Below are 18,483 nucleotides of genomic sequence, written 5' to 3'. Positions count from 1 at the left end.
CTTTGTTGCCCAAAATCAATTCCTTAGGGTGAGCTGCAGTGATTCTGCTCTTCTTCAGAGTTTGTGAGTTAGAGGGACCAGCTTCTTCCTCTGGTTCATCTTCCTCTGGCCCAACTTCCTCTGGAGCTTTGCCTTTGTCAGAAACATTAATGCTTAAATCTGCAAACTTTTCAACTAGCTTTGACTGGTCAGAGTCAAGCTTATCGTCAAATCTAACATGAATAGATTCTTCAATAGTCTTAGCATCAGTATTATAAAATCTAAAACCTTTAGATCTCTCAGAGTAACCGAGTAATAGACACTTAGAAGACTTAGCATCAAATTTATGCAATCTATCCTTAGTATTGAGAACATAACAAACACAGCCAAAAGGATGAAAATAAGAAATGTTGAGTTTTATATTCTTCCACAATTCATAAGGAGTCTTATTCAGAATTGGTCTCACAGAGATTCTGTTCTGAATGTAACATGTTGTATTTACTGCCTCTGCCCAAAAGTGCTTAGCCATGCCAGTTTCTTGGAGCATGGTTCTAGCCATCTCCTGAAGAGTTCTGTTCTTCCTCTCAACAACACCGTTTTGTCGAGGAGTTCTGGGACAAGATAAATCATGTGCAATTCCATAGGAATCAAACAGACTCTCAAACTTGTCATTCTCAAACTCTCCACCATGGTCACTTCTGACACGCACAATCCTACAAGCCTTCTCGTTTTGCACTTGAGCAATGAAGGTAGAGAACACAGCATGAGACTCATCCTTGCGGGTTAGAAACTTTACCCATGTCCAGCGGCTATAGTCATCAACGATAATCATCCCATATCTCTTGCCACCTATAGACTCAGTTTTCACTGGTCCAAAAAGGTCGATATGCAGAAGTTCTAACGGCCTTGAGGTTGAGACAACATTCTTTGCCTTGAAAGGGACTTTTGTGAATTTGCCTTTCTGACATGCTTCACAAAGAGCGTCTGAAGCGAACTTCAGATTGGGTAAGCCCCTGACAAGGTTTAGCTTGCTCAGCTGAGAAATCTTTCTCATATTGGCATGCCCTAACCGTCTATGTCATACCCACTGCTCTTCATTAACAGACAGAAGGCACTTCACATTCTGAGCCTCCAACTCAGATAATCTGATCTTATAAATGTTGTTCTTCCTCTTGCTGTTAAACAGAACAGAGCCATCGATTTGACTTACAGCCCGGCAGGACTTTTGATTGAATATAACATCATAACCCTTGTCAGCTAATTGACTTATAGACAATAAGTTATGTGTTAAGTCGTCTACCAATAACACATTATCAATGCATGGACTACTATCTACACAAATAGTACCAGTACCAACAATTTTACCCTTTTCATTTCCTCCAAAGCCAACTTCGCCTCCAGGCTTAAGTTTCAGCTCTCGGAACATACGCCTTTCTCCCGTCATGTGACGCGAGCATCCACTGTCCAGATACCATGATTGGTGTTTCAGTGGAGCTATCAAGGATATCTGCAACATAGATAATCTTGTCCTTAGGTACCCACTTTCTGGGTCCTCTCTTGTTAGTTACCCCAGAGGTTCTGATCACCTTGGGTGTCTCAACATGATATTTTAAAGGAATATTTGCATGATATTTAGTCATAGAGAAGGATCCCTTTTTAAGAGGGTTTTTAGCAACTTTAGCAGGTACAGGATCAGGCAATATGGTACCAGAGGGAACAAAGCATTCATACAAGGATTTAGCTTTAGACACAGAGGGCTCATTTCTAATTGGTTTAGAATAGCCAATGCCATGCATTCCATTTCTGCTTACGCCATAGATCATTGAAGCCATTAAGCTTCTATCCACGCTTTTAGCTAGGAATCTTTGAAAAGACTTTTCATACTTAGATTCATTTCTACAATCAGAGGCATCACAGGCAACAATTTCTTCTAACTTAGCAATCTGGTTCTTAAGCACATAGTTAGAATTGATCAAGGCATGATTATCATTTTTCAAATCAGAAATAATTTTCTCATGTTCAGAAGGAGTCTTGGAAACAGCAGATAAGTTCTTTTTCAGCTTCTTATGCTTAGACAATAAGGAGTTATACTTATCCATAATATCAGACAATGCATGTTTCAGTTCAGAGGTAGAGAAAGAAGCGAATACCTCATTTTCATCGTCTGAGTTAGGATTTCCTTCTGATTCTGAGTCAGAGTCAACAACTCCCTTTGACTCTGCTTCCTTGTCTTTGACAATAGCCATGAGTCCTTGGACTTCACCATCAGAGTCAACATCCTCTGACTCTGATTCATCAAATGTCACCATCAGACTCTTCTTTGTCTTGAAGTGCTTCTTTGGCTTCTTGTCCTTCTTCAATTTTGGACAGTCACTTTTGTAGTGCCCTGATTCTTTGCACTCAAAGCATGTGACTTCCTTAAGTGAGGACTTCTTCTGACCTGAGGATTCAGACTTTCCTTTTTCCTTTCCAGAGCCTTTGTATTTGCTCTGCCTGTGCTTCCAGATGCGATTGAGTCTCTTGGAGATCAGAGTCAGCTCATCTTCATCAGAATCTTCTGATGCTTCTTCAGATTCCTCTTCTTCAGCTTGAAGAGCTTTTGACTTCTCAACCTTAGCCTTTTCAGATTTAGATTTAAAGGCTATGGACTTTTTCCTCAGATCTTGCATCTCTGAGCGCTTCAGCTCATGGCATTTCAAAATGCTGATGAGTTCTTCTAAACTCATATTCTCAACGTCTCTCGTGAGCTCTATTGAAGTCACTAAAGGCATCCAACTTTCAGGAAGACACCTGATGACCCTTATGACATGATCTTTTGTTGTGTAGCTCTTGTTGAGAGGTCGTATGCCAGCTACAAGCAACTGAAATCTGGAGAACATTTCTTCAATGGACTCATTTGGCTCCATGATGAAGGATTCATACTTTTGGATCAAAGACAATGCCTTTGATTCTTTGACTTTCTTGTTTCCTTCATGAGACATCTTCAGAGATTCGAAAATGCCTTTCGCAAACTCACGATCTGTAATCTTCTGGTACTCTTCATAGGAAATAGCGCTTAGAAGAATTGCTCTTGCTTTGTGATGTTGTGAGTACAGCTTCTTTTGATCTGCAGTCATCTCTGACCTTGGGATCTTCTTGCCATCTGCATCAACTGGACGCTCGTAGCCATCCACAATAATATCCCAGAGATCTGCATCGAAACCCAGAAAGAAACTTTCCAGTCTATCTTTCCAATATTCGAACCTTTGACCGTCGAACATAGGAGGCTTTGCATTGTAACCATCTCTTTGAGTTTCACTGGTGGTGGCAGCCATTGTTTTTCACACCGGTCCGGATCATTGAACACTGTTAGGTGTGGTAATCAGAACTTGCGCTCTGATACCAATTGAAGGTATGAAAAACGGTAGAAAGGGGGGGGGTTTGAATAACGTTTTCAGTATAAAACTTCCACCTTAAAGATTTTGACAAATCTTTCGAGAACTTAAGTGCTAAAGATAAGAGATAGAAAAGAACACAAGGATTTTATCCTGGTTCACTTGATAAATCACTCAAGCTACTCCAGTCCACCCGTTAAGGTGATTTCTTCCTTCTTAGAATGAAGGCAATCCACTAATCAGGTAAGAGTTACAACTGCACTTGAAACCTACAAGTGACTAACAATTACACTGACTTAGCTCACACTAAGATTCACTCTCTTAGTCTTCTCTAGGATCCGATCAGCCTTGATCTCCTAAAGGAACTAAACAAACTGTTTATCAAAGAATTGTTTACAAGAGATTTGCTTCTAAAAAGCTAATAGTAAACTCAATGAAGTTCAGATGAAAGAAAGCTTAGAAGAATTTAAGTTTGTCTTGCGCGTATGTGAATGCTTCTAGCCGTTTCTTTCAGTCTTCAGACTCTTTATATACTCCAAGGATTAGGGTTGAGCGTTGCATGGGAAATGCTACCGTTGGAGGGCAGTTCTGGAAAATCCAGCTTCTGCTGTGTCTGAGACAGTTAGGTAGGTCGTCAGGAAGGTACAGTTGCTTTTGTACTTGGATAGCGACTTGACCTTTAAACCTAGGAGACTTCTGATCAGGGGAATACTTCATATTGGAACTTGTGAAGCCGGTTGATCAGAGTCAGAGGGAAAGCCCAGATCTTCTGATCAATGTTTCTTCTGATTCTGAACTCAGAGGGAAGAACATGGCCTTCAGAGTATCTAGCTTCTGGACAACAGAATTTCACTAATCAGCTTCTAGATCTTCAGAGTCTTCTACACCATCAGAATATCTGAGCCTTCAATGTTTCTTGGTTATCAGACTTTCTGGATCTTCAGAACTTCTAGTGACTGAGTCCACATCAGAGTTTGTATAACTTCAGAACTTCTGAAGCTTTTCCACTGTTCATACTGAACATGGTGAATGCGAAAGCGTTGCTTGGGTCGCTCTTTATACACAGTGCTTCTGATTTGTGTGAGATTGAGTTGAGGTCAGAGCCTGCAAATAGCACACTCAGAAAACACGTTAGAGTACCACAATTGTTCATATCAAAAGGTTAACTTGTAATCATCAAAACATAGAGTTGTACTACTAGATCAAAACTTGATCTTACACCCTTTGCAGCATTTGTTTGTTCAAATGCGGGATTTTATAATTCATAGAACCACTGATTTTCATGATCTCAATCATGCAGGATTGTAGTGTTACAAATATGAAATTAGACTTTATAATTGAAAAGTCTTCAAATGATTTCACAACTGCACTCACAAGTTGATCAATATTTTTAGGTGCCTCCTTATGCTGCAAAGACTGTATGGCATTGAAAAACCCAAGATCTAACACATTTAAATCGGGAGAATTTGCAGGTTGGCACATCAAACGAATATCAAACCCATCTTGTGTAGCAGCTTTAAGGAACTCATCATCATCGTGACTAATATGTGTTCTAGCATTATCTTGTTGAATAAAAATTGGATTCTTGGCGTCTTCTATTGGCCACTTTTCCTTTATGGCTGGAAGGACTTGATCAATAAAAAATGATCTAATCACGTTTCTCGTGATGGAAGTCATTGCTTTTGTCTCCAATGTTCCCGCCACTCTGTTGGAACTTGTCCTTTTAGCCGGTTCTTGGGTAACAAATGGAAAAATACCAATTTTTCCGGAGAAAACTTCATTTCCTTGTGAATCAAATCTTGGACGAACTATAGCAGCTAAAAACATCACTTTTGTAATGAAATTTTTGCTTTTACATGTACGATATGGCTCTTCCTCATGTGGCAACAAATAATAATTGTTAGACTTCTTTGACATGTAAAACCACTTTTCATCAATATGAATAATGTTATTCATACTTTTAAATATTGGATCATGTGGTATGCTACTATCTTCCAACATTGACAAGGAAAATTGTAGTCGAGATCTTTTATTTTCTTCTTTCAACAGTGGCCTCATGGGATTTGAATGACGACGTATAACACCTGCCTGTAAAAGCCTAAACATTGAAGTCGGATTAGTATCCAAAGCACAAGCCAAAGATCGAATGGTTGTTCGTTGACGTAAAGGGATTTCAGAAATTCGATCGTAATCAATTTGAATTCTCTTACGTCCACAATTTCTAGGCTTTCTTTGAGATACATCATGCAAGTCACTTTCTTTTGAATGACGCCAAATGCGTAAAATAGTTGTTCTTGAAACTGAAAATGTGGAAGCCACAGAATCTATCACCCCTTTCTTTAATCTCCCATTAAAACTATTTTGATGTAGAATATGATAAACAGCCGTGCGTTCTTCATTGCTAAGGAATTTTAACTTCTTATTCCTCTTCAAAATTTTCTTGGACAATATCAATGCTTCCTTCCAAATTTGTTTCATTAACTTCCACATCTATTTAACATTAAAATACATAAAAGAAATAAATAAACAATCATTGTAAAAATAAAATGAATGGAACACCCAAATAAGTTTAAAGGATAAAAATGACTAAGATAAATAAAATCAATGCCCAGATGGCCAGAAAGAAAAAAAAAGCTCAAAATAATTTCGATACCATTATTCAAATTTGTTTCTCTCACATATGTGTTTGCATTATTCTCTTCTCCTGTTTAAAAAGACAAAAAAATAATTACCATAAATAAAGCATTTCAAATAATATATTCTATTTATAACACAAATAATAATTAAATCAAACCAAAAGCAATGCCCCCAAAATGATCTTCACTCTCGTACATCCCTTCCTCAACCATTCAAACAAAACATTCATCATTGGAGAATCCCTCTTTGTACCCAGGTGTGTATTCAGCAAAAATTCACTCAAACACAGTTTGTATCAGTTATATAGATCGAGAGAGAGCAATAGTAAAGATTAGAGAAATATTTTTACTGAAGAAATAGAGAGGTGTTTCACAACAAGAGAACATGCACTACAGGATGAGGTTTTTCTTTTGACGGTAGAGGATGAGGTTATATTAATGGGTGACATTAAATATCTTATATTTGGAAATGAATGTTACGATTTCATATTTGGATAAGCCTCTGGTATTTGACATGGCTAAAAGAAAATAGAATATACATTCATACCTACAGTGAAGCTACTTTCTCCATCCACATCTGCATCAAATGGCTTCTGGTTTAAATCAAACAAAACATGGTTTGATTGTGATAATTGTGGAGAATGAGGAAGAGCATTGAGATCAAGAAGGTAATTTTCTTCTCCGTCAACATTCAAATCTGGAAGCATTCCATGTACTTCATTTGGGAAAAAATGTTGAATGCCTTCATTGTCAATTTGTGAAGGGGTGGAATTTAAGTCTATATCATCTAAAAGATTTTCTGCAGCCATACTTGTTAGAGTATATGATCTCTTTTTATGTTCAGATTTCTTATATAAATAGAGCCACAAATTATGTTTCAAAAATTATGGTGGGAAGCAATTGAAAATTATGGAGGTAAACACATTTTAATTTAAACTACTCCTAGAGCCAGAATTTTTTTAACATCCAAATGTATGGAGGTAAAGAGTTCAACCGTTTTTTTTTTATTGAAAACATGAAATATGGAGCAACCAAAAGACATGAGTAAATGGGTTAGCATAATTTTTTTAATGAACACAGATGTGAAAAGAGAATATGGAGTACGAAGGTTTATCTTCACAATTCACATTGGATATAGGAGTATGAAAAGGAGTACACTAAATGAGTGGAGTAACCAAGTAAGTCTCATTTAATGGTGTAAAATGATGAGAAAATTTATGAGCAGGTGAGATAAAGGGTAATATTGGAACACAATGAGTAATTTTAATAGAATAATTGCATTTCTTAATAAGTGTGTAGAAACCTTAAAGTGTCAGTTATTTAGGAACGGAGGGAGTATATAAGATTACCAAATAGTATTAATGAATCCAAATAAGATATCACATACATATTGCTTTTTATTGTGAAAAAATATATGGAAGAGTAGTAGCAAGACTACTTTGTATTCAAAATTAATTTTTGAAATATTTGTTTTAGAGAAATTTAAAAAAAGGGAAAGAGGACCAAATAGAGAAAATCACTATAATTTGAAATATAGCCTCTAGTAAATCAGAATTTCAAATTTAACCTCCTCAAAAGTTTGGCGCCTTTTCCATTTCGCACCATCTTTCTTCACCTGAAGGAAATGGCAGAGAACGGAGGTGCCACCGCGAGCGATGAATCGCTGAAGATAGCGATAGCGGTGTCGCTTCTCCGATCCAAGCTTCTGAGCAACACAAAGGAGCCTCGTTCGCTTTCTCCTTCGCAATCCGACGCTCTTCTCCGGTGGAAGCGAAAGGTGCAAAACGCAACGCTTCCTTATTTTCTTCTGAAATCTGATTTGCTATTTTCCTCTGAGTTTTCGTCTTTTCATGTTCGGATTCTCAGGCTAAGGAAAGAAAGCAAGAGATTCTGAGACTCAGAGAAGATCTGAAGGAATCTCAAGGTTTGATCTATCTCATGTGAATTTGAACGGTCTTTGGCGAATTGATTTTGAGTTTTTGGATTTAGATGCTTCGCAGTGTGATCTCTTCCCTGAGAGTGCTTCCTGCAAGTGCTATTTCTTCGGAAATTTGGGGGAATTGAGCCCTAATCGTCAAGGAAATGGATCTGATAACAGATTCAACGACGTCCTTCGCCGCAGATTTCTAAGACAAGGTTTCATCATCATCATCATCATCTTCTTCTTTGTTTCTGCATCATGCTTTTTTTTGACCTATTGATGTTGAAATTTTGCTTTCTGTAGTGCGATTTAAGGAAAGGAAGAGAAGAATTGCTTCTTCTTCATCTTCTTCGAGTCAGCAGCGGCTCTCTTCAGGTACATTACATAGTAAGGAAATTTGTAGCTAAAAACTAGTATTAGGCTGTGTAGTTATGCATTTTTCAGAACTAGTAGTTAGAATTGTGGGTTTTCTAATGAGATCTAGATGATGCTTTAGCATGCTGCACTTGGATACTTTTGTGAATTTTGAAATGAATGGAATGGTACTAGATTGTTTACTAATTTGACGCTAAAATCATAGGTTTGATTGAGGAGGATGAAGCAGAGCAGCTTAGAGCCTCTGTTGATTTTCTCGTGGAGCTTTGCGACTCTGTATCACCTGTTGGGTGCTTCACTACTTTTTAGCATTTAGGATACATTTTGTATTTCAGTAATGCAGTTAGAAGAAGAATTCATAGAAATACTGATGTTGTTCATGTATTACACTGAATGTGAACTTTTTTTATGTGCTATGTTGATTAATTTGTTTCATCATGTTTTGTATTGATTATATTTTGCAGGTGGATGATTCCAAGTTTGGAAACCTGGCACATCAAGCTGTAGACTTTATATTGGGTATTTTGCTCTTTTCTCTAATTGAGGAGCTTTTCCTGCTATTTTTCATCTTCTAAATTATGATGTGAAACTAGAACTTTTGGCATTCACAATCAATTCTTCTTAAATAGCAAATACTTCATTCTGTCCACACATATATTCATTCTGCTTGTTATATGAGTAATGCTTAGTCTTTTAGAGCTGCTAAATCATGCAGTCATGATGATTTCACTGATCTGTTTAAGAAAAACCCTTGTGGTCCTAGTGGATGTGTCTACTAGTGGGAGAGATAGGAGAAGGGAAATTGGGATGGGAAACTTTTGTGGGGATAACCCGGCTCTCCCTTGTTGCATATCCGCAGCTCCTACCAATCGAGCTGTTAAAACACTGATCAGCTTCTTAATGAATTTTGGCTGTCGAATTATAGGGCAAATAAGACCATTGTAATGTAACAGTACAATCCAACGATTTATTTTGTAAACATACAACTCCATGGTCAGTCTCCCACTCTCCCCTATAGTATTTTGATTAGCTTTAAGGTAGCGTATTACAAGTTCCCTCTCTTCCCATTCCTCTCATTAAGTGGTAATTTGAGTAATGAGTGATTAATATCAAATCAAATTATACTTTCTGAGCTCCACTGTTTTTCTCTTTGATTTTATTGTATCAATATGATCACCATTATATCAGTTAGTAATTGCGCATGTTACCTACGGCCACATTTCTTTGTTATCCATGCTGAAGGTTGTTGTCTGTCTTTTCTGAAGTTTCTTTGAAGAATCTTCTATCTATAGGAAGGAACCTGGAACTTGTCGAAGGAATTATCAACAACCTAGTTACACATTTGGTTAGGCAGATGTGCAGGCTCTTGTCAGAAAATGGTATCACTAGTTTGAGTTTGATCATGAAAATGAATGTTTACTTTCATTTCAAGTATAAAAATGTGCCATTTGTTATTCTGCAGCTTCACCATTAAATATTACTGTCAACTTTCTAATCATTCTATTTATTGACTTATGATCTTTTTGTTGCCATTTCCCTTTTCAAAATCTTATCTTCTAGGCTCTCAACAAACTGGTGGCACCAATGCTCGGTTTAGTATTCAGCATTTGATCCGTAAACTTGGAAGTGAGCCCTATATTGGTCAGCGGGCTATACTCTCAGTTTGCCAAAGAATTTTGGTTCTAGCAGAACGTTTGCTTTTCTGTGATCCTTTTGATGATGCCTTTCCTGACATGCATGAATGTATGTTCATAATGTAAGTTCTTTCCCAATGCCTGTCAGCATAATATCCAGATTCATAAATCATAATGAAGATCAATTCAGGTTTTATCCAAATGAGTAGTGCTTTAGAGACATACATTTATCTAATTTTTATTTGTGGGTGTCAGGATCCAGCTTATTGAGTTCTTGGTGGCAGATTACTTACTAGATTGGTCAAAAGCTGAACATTTTGACGACAGTATGCTTCATACTTTCTGCTCATGTTAAATTTTTCACATATATTCTTCCTCAAATTAAGTAATTTCCGTTTATCTTGAGCTTTGATTTCTGTGACTCACAACAAACAACAACTTAACTAAGTAGTGGCTGTGACATTATAGTGCTTCTTGAAGATTGGGTAACGTCAATTATCCAGGCAAGAAAAGCATTGGAACTTCTGGAAAGCAGAAATGGACTATATGTGCTCTATATAGACCGAGTCATTGGGGAATTGGCAAAACAAGTTGACGCAGTCTCATCACTTCAGAAGCTTAAACCGGATATTTTTAATTGCTTGTTTCGCTAAACATTAATTGAATTGTAAGTAATATGCTGATTTGTGGTCCATATATGAAGCATTGGTATAGATTGAAATGTTGAAAAATTGTGATGTGTGATAGTGGACCTTGAGTACAGTAGACGTACATTACTGACCTTGAGATTGATACATCTTGTAACCTGCTTACAGAACTCGATTCCTGCTCAAGCTTCTAGATTGCGTTATGTCGGCAAAGTGAGTTAACTCAGCTCATTCGAGTTGATTAAAAAGTGAGCCAACTTAACTCGATTGGCTGACATCCCACAACCAAGAGTGTATTTATTTACCAGTAAGGTCACTTAATTTGTTAGTCAAAATTAAACTTACTAGCAAATATCTCAGGGTTAATCTACACTGCCAACAGCAAAAAGGACTATTTATTCTTCTACTTTCCCATTCCTACAGGTCAGAAAGAATAAATTCTCAACCATTTTCAAAATTCGGTGTGCTCATTTATTCTATTTAACCGAAAGAATACCATAAAGCAGATACGATAATATTTAGATGAATTACGGAGCATGTTGCAAGAAGCCAAGAACATTTCTTTTGCTACTTGCCCACATATCGAAGTTATCTCAAAATACTAAAGTTGCTCCTCTTAGATGCGTATGGGCTCTAACCTTATTATAAATAATGATATTAACTACTAATATAAGTGCATCTCCACAAATATCACTTTTTCTTATTGCATTCAATCACGTTCAAGATATGAGCAAAACGCTAGCTATATGGTTCTTTCTCTTCAACATCGTAATTTATTCAGCTTATGGAAGCACACGCACGGCAGAAACCAGGGAATTCATGACCTCCAAGCAACAAAAAGAAACTAAACGTAACCAACTTTGAACTCCAAATTTGCTAGTTTTTCTTTTCCTCTGACATTTAATCTGAATTGGACATTTTGATCACAAGCAATTTCTCTATCTTACATGCAGTAATGTACGGAATGGTCATGGAACCAAGCAAGCCAGGCACGCAACATGTTGCCCAACAAACAAAGATTTCCCCGTTAGCAAAGGGTCTTTATAGAGGACCAAGTAACATAAAGCCCAGCAATGTTCGGGGCAGATCAAACTCCTATTCAATCAAACCTTCAACCTTATTCATGGCGGCACTCAGACATCTCGTTTTTGGATTGCTCTTAGTTACTTGCTTCCCTTGAATTCCCAAAACCTGAATGCCCATCTTACACTCCTATTCTTACCTTGGTATCCAAAGCTTCATTTACAGTACAACTGCATTGGTGATTTGCTAGACATGTCACAAAACTATCATCTTAGCGGGTCAATAAATAACTTGGTGTTTCAGTGCCATTTGAGTGTTATGTTAACGGACTTTCATGTCAATCCATAAGAAAAGTTTATTTCACTTTTTTCCTGAAGTGCATAACCATACTCTTTAACTGCATTTGTAAATTTTCCTCTCTCTTTAGTTTTCCATGATGTGTGTAAATTTAAAAAGGCTGGATGTCTTCTTGACTAGGCAACTATCTCCATTCATTCAAATTACAATGACTAAAGACACCACTTCAACTAGAGCTAGAATGAAACCAGACAGAGAGGCCTAGCAATCTGAATAAAAAAAGTGACCTGATCTTATACTTCAGATATGCAATCACCTCAATGATATTGATTAATAACTCCACAAGAACAAGTATCTACACATTGACTAACAATTTAAGTTCGCTGTAGATAAGGGTCCTATAAGCATGAATATAAAATAATTCTGAGACAATTTGTTATGGTAGACAGCTAAGATAATCATATAAGTAATGCAGCAGCCAAAGAAGAAAGAAATAATTACAAAATTATTAGGCAAATAGATCCATTGTGATTGGTGAGAATTTCAGACAAATGATCTTCTGCATAAATACATTGCAGATACATGGAAGACAAACAACTTACAACAGCAATTACAAAGACAAATATCAAATTTTCTACATATATAATTAACAGTAACAATCACAGTAAAAATCTTATTCAGATTTCCGGACTAGACGAGTGAAGGACGAGGGACAGACATGCCGATTGCAGAGTTTACATCTTGGATTAATCTTCGTAACAATGCTCAAATTCGGAAAACATCTGTCTGAAATCTCTCATCATACAATTGCCAATGTCCATACCTTTCAGTGTGAAAGACAGACCTTGGAATGTAGAAATTAGGCTTTTTGATGTCTTTCAAGTGTGCCAAACTGGAAGATGCATTAGCAATGTCTCGACTAGTTAAGTTAGCACACCCGGAAAGATCCAAAAACTCAAGGTTAGGACACCTCTGACATATCAAATTGAGGCCTTTAGCTGACAACTTGGAGAACCTAATCTCAAGCCACTCTAGATGAGGCATGGACCTTGCAATTGCAGCAGCCTCAGTATCCCCGTCTTGCGGACAAGCATTTAGATATTCATCAGGAACAATCCCAACGTGCTGAGAAGGATCAAGCCAGTTCATGAGATTTCTCTTCAGAACCTTAAGATTGGGGCAATTTCTTCCAATCAGAGCCAATGACTTATGTGTTACATCATAACAATAGCTGATGTCCAATTCCCTAAGCTTTGGACAATTAACAGCAATCCTAGAGATAGAATCATCAGTAACATGAGGGCAGCTTCTGATTGACAACACCTCAAGATTTGGGCATCTGAAATACAGTTTCATCATATTCAAAGCAACAAAAAAACACAAAACAAAACAATGTGAGCCTTCATAATTTGTACATAAACAAAAAATAAATGCTAAATATTCCAACATTATATACACAATAAAAACACAATTCCACAAACAATCCATCACATAACACTCTGCAGCCTCCAAAATTAAAACCCAATTGAAAAATCATGGCATACCCAATTCCAATTTTCATCAAAAGCATCAAAATTTTGGGACCAAATTCCAGAAACCCTAATCATGCATATGCAAACATAAACAAAAGAGACAATTGGGTATTTGAATTTTTGAGAAATTTTGTACCTTTCGGCGACCAAAGCGAGGGAGCGATCAGAGCAGTGACGAATACGGATCTGGGTGAGGAAGATATGGGTCCATTGAACAACAGAGCGAAGCATGGAATCGATTTTGGCCTCGAATTCGGGGGACCACCAGCGAGGCAACTCGCGGGGCGAGTCGAAGAGGGGGTCGAGGTTGAAGACAGAGTGAAGAGAGGGTTCCTTGAAGGCGCTGAACCATGATTTGCAGACAAGCATGGTGCCTCGCCATAGATCGTCAACGGTGAGTCGAGAGAGGATGTTGATGAGGCACTCCCGAGTCAACTCGCTCCACTCTGAATCGCTTCCTTCTTCTACCTCGTTTTCCATTTCCTCTTTGTTCCTTATCCGTGTTGTGCTGCCTAACAATGGTTTCTATCTTCTATATGATTGATGAACGAGTCAAATTAAATATCCAATTAGTACCAAATCACAAGCAAACACATTGGTGTGTTATATTTGGTAAAGTTTTGTTTGGATAGAAAGTGATTAGTAATAAGTAACTTACATCCCGTTTGGATGAAAAAATAAGTTTGAATTTCGTAAAAATATTTGTTGCGTGAGACCAACAATTGTTTTTCGGATAAGTAACTGCATTCGTCAAAGATTAAAAAAAATAGAAAGTGAAGGCGTGTTTGATTGTAATTTAGTCTTTTGTATTTAAAAACTATTTTTAGAAATTATTTTTTAAATAAAAGAAAAAAATATATTTGAATGAGATATTTTCAAACATTAAAAAACGGATAATTAACCAATGAATAGTTTGTTCAAGTGTTACATGTTTAATTCCCCTTAGGCCTTAAGTAAGAAGTCGGGTTTGAACCTTGTGGATGTAAAAAACCTCAACTAGAAAAGTTAGTTCCACCCTTAGCCATTTTTAACCACTTTTAATGACACTTTTATCAAAAGGCTTTTTTTTCTTTTCTGAATGGCATAAAAAATATTATTAATTGGAAAAAGGGGGTGAAAAAAATTTAATTAGATGTCTGAGGTAGTTTTTGACTTGGACTTTTAGGCATTCGGAAGATTCCTTGCGAATGCTAGTAAGACAAACTACTTTTCCAGTTGCTTTTTCAGTGTTCAGAAGTGAGCTGACAGGAATAGTAGGCATTCGTAAGATTCATTGCGAATGCTAATAAGACAAAGAGGAATCAGGTACCTTTCTGACGTGCATGTGAGAATCTGCATGTGGGAATCTGGAGACAAAGGATTCGAGTGCTTTATTGCGAATGGCTGACATGGAATTGTGTGTTGTCAGGTGATGGGTGACAAGCAGACAGGAGACAAGCCATTCGCAAGCAGGCATGTAGATGCTGTGTTGACAGGCATTCAAATGCTTTATTGTGAATGCATTAAAAATATAATTTACGAACCCCAGCTATAAAACCAAGCTCTCCGAACAAGATTTCTTCTCAACACCATTTGCGAATTTTCTCCAAAACTTCATACGTTCTAATAGCTCAAAAATCACCAAAGATGGACAGGGTCATTGCTTTTGTGTATTCTGGAGGTAGAGTTTTCAATGGCAACCAATGTGTCATTTTTGAAGGTCAAGCTAGACCCATGCATCTCAAATGCAACATCACATTCGACCGCTTGAAGAGGAAAATCCATGAGAAGTTGAAGCTCCAAAGAAACCAAATCATTTCTAGAGTCATTTGCATATTTATGACTAACTCAAATCCCATCTTTTTTTCACCTCTTGAGCTAGTTGATACACAAGACGTGAATGTCATGATGGATGGATTTCGTCAGCAGTCTTCCATGACAACGCTCGAGTTATACGTTGATATTGCTGAAGCTGGAAGTTCATCAATACCGGCCTCAACCAATCCGATAAGTGCGCAGCAGGCATTCGCTCGCAGGCATTCACTCATGAAGCCGGTGGTAGCCGTGGCGTTGAGGAGGTTGTTCATTTGGGTGATGACACAGTGAATTTGGATGACGATTATGACTACCATGACACTGATAATGTGGATGGTGAGGAGATTTTATCTTCAGATGATCATGATGAAGATGAAAGATTGGACAACAGAGGTGACTCGTCTGACTCGGACGAGGGTGGCTCTGACGGTAATCCTGGACCTCCTATTGGATTACCGATGCCGGTGAATGTTTCTCCTGAAACGCATGGTATGTATAGTCACTTTAACTCTTCAGGTGTTGTATTTATCCATATATCGTGTCTGGTATAAATCTTCTTTGCTACAGGCGTCCCAACCCCATTTTGGAATGAGTCTCCACACTATTCATATATTAACTGGGAACACCCCGATGAAGAGATAGATTTCTATACTGGCGGGTATGATCAGACATCGTGGCAGCTAGGTGATGAATTATATATAGGTCAGTGTTTTGAGACCAAGAAAGATGTCCAGATGGCCCTCAAGCATTATTGTTTTAAGCTAAATATAACTTATATTGTGGCCGAATCCAAACCCACATACTTTGTGGCAAAATGTCCGAATGGGTGCTCTTGGAAGTTGAGGGCCATGTGTTCTATAAAAACTGGAATGTGGACGGTAACTAGGTGGGGCGGTCTGCATACGTGCATCAAAATGATAGCGTCGCAGGATCATAAGAAGATGACATCCGACTTTATCTGTTCATTCATTCTTGGTACAATTTTTTCTAATGATTATTATATTGTTAGCCTTAAAAATACTTAGTAACTTATGATTTTGTTCTAATGTCGCAGAGATAGTACGTACCCAACCTACTGTACATGTTTCTCTTATTCAAGAGAGGATCACTGGTGTGCTCAGGTATAAAGTATCGTACTTTAAAGCCTGGAAAGCGAAGCAGAGAGCGATTGCACAGATCTTTGGTGATTGGGAAGAGTCATATGACTTGCTCCCTAGATGGCTGAATTATATGCTTCGGTTTTCCCCTGGGTCCTATTACGCAGTATCCACGAGTGACATTATCGACTGTAATGGTAATGTAGTTGTTGGTTCGAAGACATTTAAACGTGTGTTTTGGACCTTCAAACAATGTTGTGATGCTTTCGAGTACTGCGCCGGTTTCGAGGAATAAGTCCAGCTATCCGAGATTGGATTGACCGCATCGACAATCAGACATAGAGTCGAGCATGCGATGAGGGTGGGCGTCGATATGGCCATATGACAACAAACTTATCTGAGGCCGTTAACAAAGTGTTGAAGGGTGCAAGAAACATGCCTATAACTGCATTGATGAAATGCACATACGGGAGGATGGTGAATTACTTTGTTCAGAGAGGTCAGGCAACAGCTCGTGAAAAGGCCGATGGCCACATATTCTGTAAAAAGGTCATTGTAGCCATAGAAAAGAATGTTCTACTCGCAGGTGCTCATATCGTGTGCACGTACAACATCGATAGGACAAGGTTTGAGGTGGAGGAAGGTTTTAACCAGCGCAGGCATCGCAATGGGTATGTCTGGTCTCTGCGGTTGGATAATAGAACATGCGAATGTGGGCGCTTTCAAACATTCAAGTATCCATGTGACACGCAATCGCTGCATGTATGCATCAAAGTTTAGACTATTGGAGTTTAATGGACCCTGTTTATACGCTCCAGAGCATATTGGATGCGTATCAGGGACAGTGGTATCCCATTGACAATGATCTGAACATGCCACCGAGGGAAGGGGATCGAATTGTTCCAGATTCGTCCACCGCTAGGGCGAAGGGTCGTCCTAGGTCAACTCGAATAAGAAATGAGATGGACTTGACGGAACCTCAATCAAGTCGAAGATCTGTTTCGCTACAGAGATAGATGTTGTTCTTGTGTGTGAGGGATGTTCTTGTGTTTGAGGGTTGTTTTTATGTTTGGGTTGCTTTTGTTTGTTGATTTTGTGTTTGCCCCAATAATGTGGTGGAAGTACGCAACTGTTATGAGGTTGTATTAATTATGATGAAGAAGATGAGAAATGAGTTTATGATTAAACTAATAATTTTCACTTATATTCATTAATTAACAAAAAAAATACAATAGATCAATGATGAGTTCGGTGGGATCCTATTCCGCAATTAGGCCAAGGTGTGTCTCTTGCTACTCGATATGGCCTACCCTCCTGTTCTGCTTCGTTCTCATGTTGGCTACCTTGGCCGTAAGAAAATCCATGTTGGATGTTGGGCTCATTGTCTCCTACTCCAAATGCTTGGTTCAAGTCAAACACAAAGCTAGCCTGTGCATGGATAATCTCATATGGGTTTGCAACATTCCATAATGATGGTCGGGGGCCCAACACTTTAGAAGCTCGGGGGATATCCAACACTTCTAAAGCTCAGGGGATATCCAACACTTCACTTACATCACCGCCTCCCCATCTAGGTACAGTGCTCCATTCTTGGGGATCAATGTGCTGCATTTTCGGTGTCCTGAACTGGTCATAAATCGGCTGAGGCTCCTGATGAAAATATTGTTGTGACTGTGATTCACCGAAATGCATGTCCGGAATGTATGGCTGGGAGCCAGAATATTGTTGTGACTCCGGCATCTGCATATGTGGCTCTTGGTAGTGTTGGGAACTATAAGATGACCCTGACTCATTTGCAGGAGGTCTCGACCCACCACCAAAAAAGTATTGTCGGTATGAATCACCATGATGTAGGGGATACAATGAGTACTCACCCTCTCGGGGTGGTAGAGTACCTCCATGTATAGTCACATCCTGAGCATGCACTTCTTGCCAATTCTTGCCCAAACCCTGTGCTTCATCTCTTCCAACAGATGGTACGTCTGCATGTGTGGGACGTGGTAAGTCCGTAGGCATGGGTTGAACTGACGCGGCAGGAACAGTAATCCTGTCAAGCTGGTGGCATAATGTAAGGCAATGTGCGGCTTGGCTTTGCATTTCCTCAGGTGTATACGTACCACGGCCGACGTCAGAAAGTTCATACCACACATGATGAATGTGTTCACCCTACATTA

The 18,483-nt window shown here is 38.4% G+C and overlaps 3 protein-coding genes across 3 annotated transcripts; 1 reads left to right on the top strand and 2 right to left on the bottom strand.

Moving 5' to 3' along the window:
• Window positions 1–4,568: 4,568 nt before the first annotated feature.
• Window positions 4,569–6,798, bottom strand: LOC130713174 (uncharacterized). Its single transcript, XM_057562965.1, has 3 exons — window positions 6,537–6,798; window positions 6,032–6,057; window positions 4,569–5,843 (listed from the first exon to the last, which is right to left on the bottom strand). Exons 1-3 carry the CDS (start codon window positions 6,796–6,798, stop codon window positions 4,569–4,571), a joined length of 1,563 nt encoding a protein of 520 aa, XP_057418948.1.
• Window positions 6,799–7,600: 802 nt separating this feature from the next.
• On the top strand, window positions 7,601–10,871 carry LOC130714231 (protein MULTIPOLAR SPINDLE 1). Its single transcript, XM_057564127.1, has 10 exons — window positions 7,601–7,766; window positions 7,856–7,913; window positions 7,979–8,125; window positions 8,214–8,285; window positions 8,491–8,570; window positions 8,750–8,804; window positions 9,551–9,664; window positions 9,846–10,041; window positions 10,175–10,245; window positions 10,388–10,871. The coding sequence occupies exons 1-10, from the start codon at window positions 7,614–7,616 to the stop codon at window positions 10,570–10,572; spliced, it is 1,131 nt and encodes a 376-aa protein (XP_057420110.1). The 5' UTR covers window positions 7,601–7,613; the 3' UTR covers window positions 10,573–10,871.
• Window positions 10,872–12,369: 1,498 nt separating this feature from the next.
• On the bottom strand, window positions 12,370–13,971 carry LOC130711861 (F-box protein SKIP1). The gene is made up of 2 exons (XM_057561635.1): window positions 13,555–13,971; window positions 12,370–13,225 (listed from the first exon to the last, which is right to left on the bottom strand). Exons 1-2 carry the CDS (start codon window positions 13,896–13,898, stop codon window positions 12,652–12,654), a joined length of 918 nt encoding a protein of 305 aa, XP_057417618.1. The 5' UTR covers window positions 13,899–13,971; the 3' UTR covers window positions 12,370–12,651.
• Window positions 13,972–18,483: the final 4,512 nt, after the last annotated feature.

This window comes from Lotus japonicus, chromosome 4 (assembly GCF_012489685.1).
Source record: "Lotus japonicus ecotype B-129 chromosome 4, LjGifu_v1.2".
Lineage (NCBI taxonomy): Eukaryota > Viridiplantae > Streptophyta > Magnoliopsida > Fabales > Fabaceae > Lotus > Lotus japonicus.
This window is presented reverse-complemented; position numbering and strand designations above follow the sequence as displayed.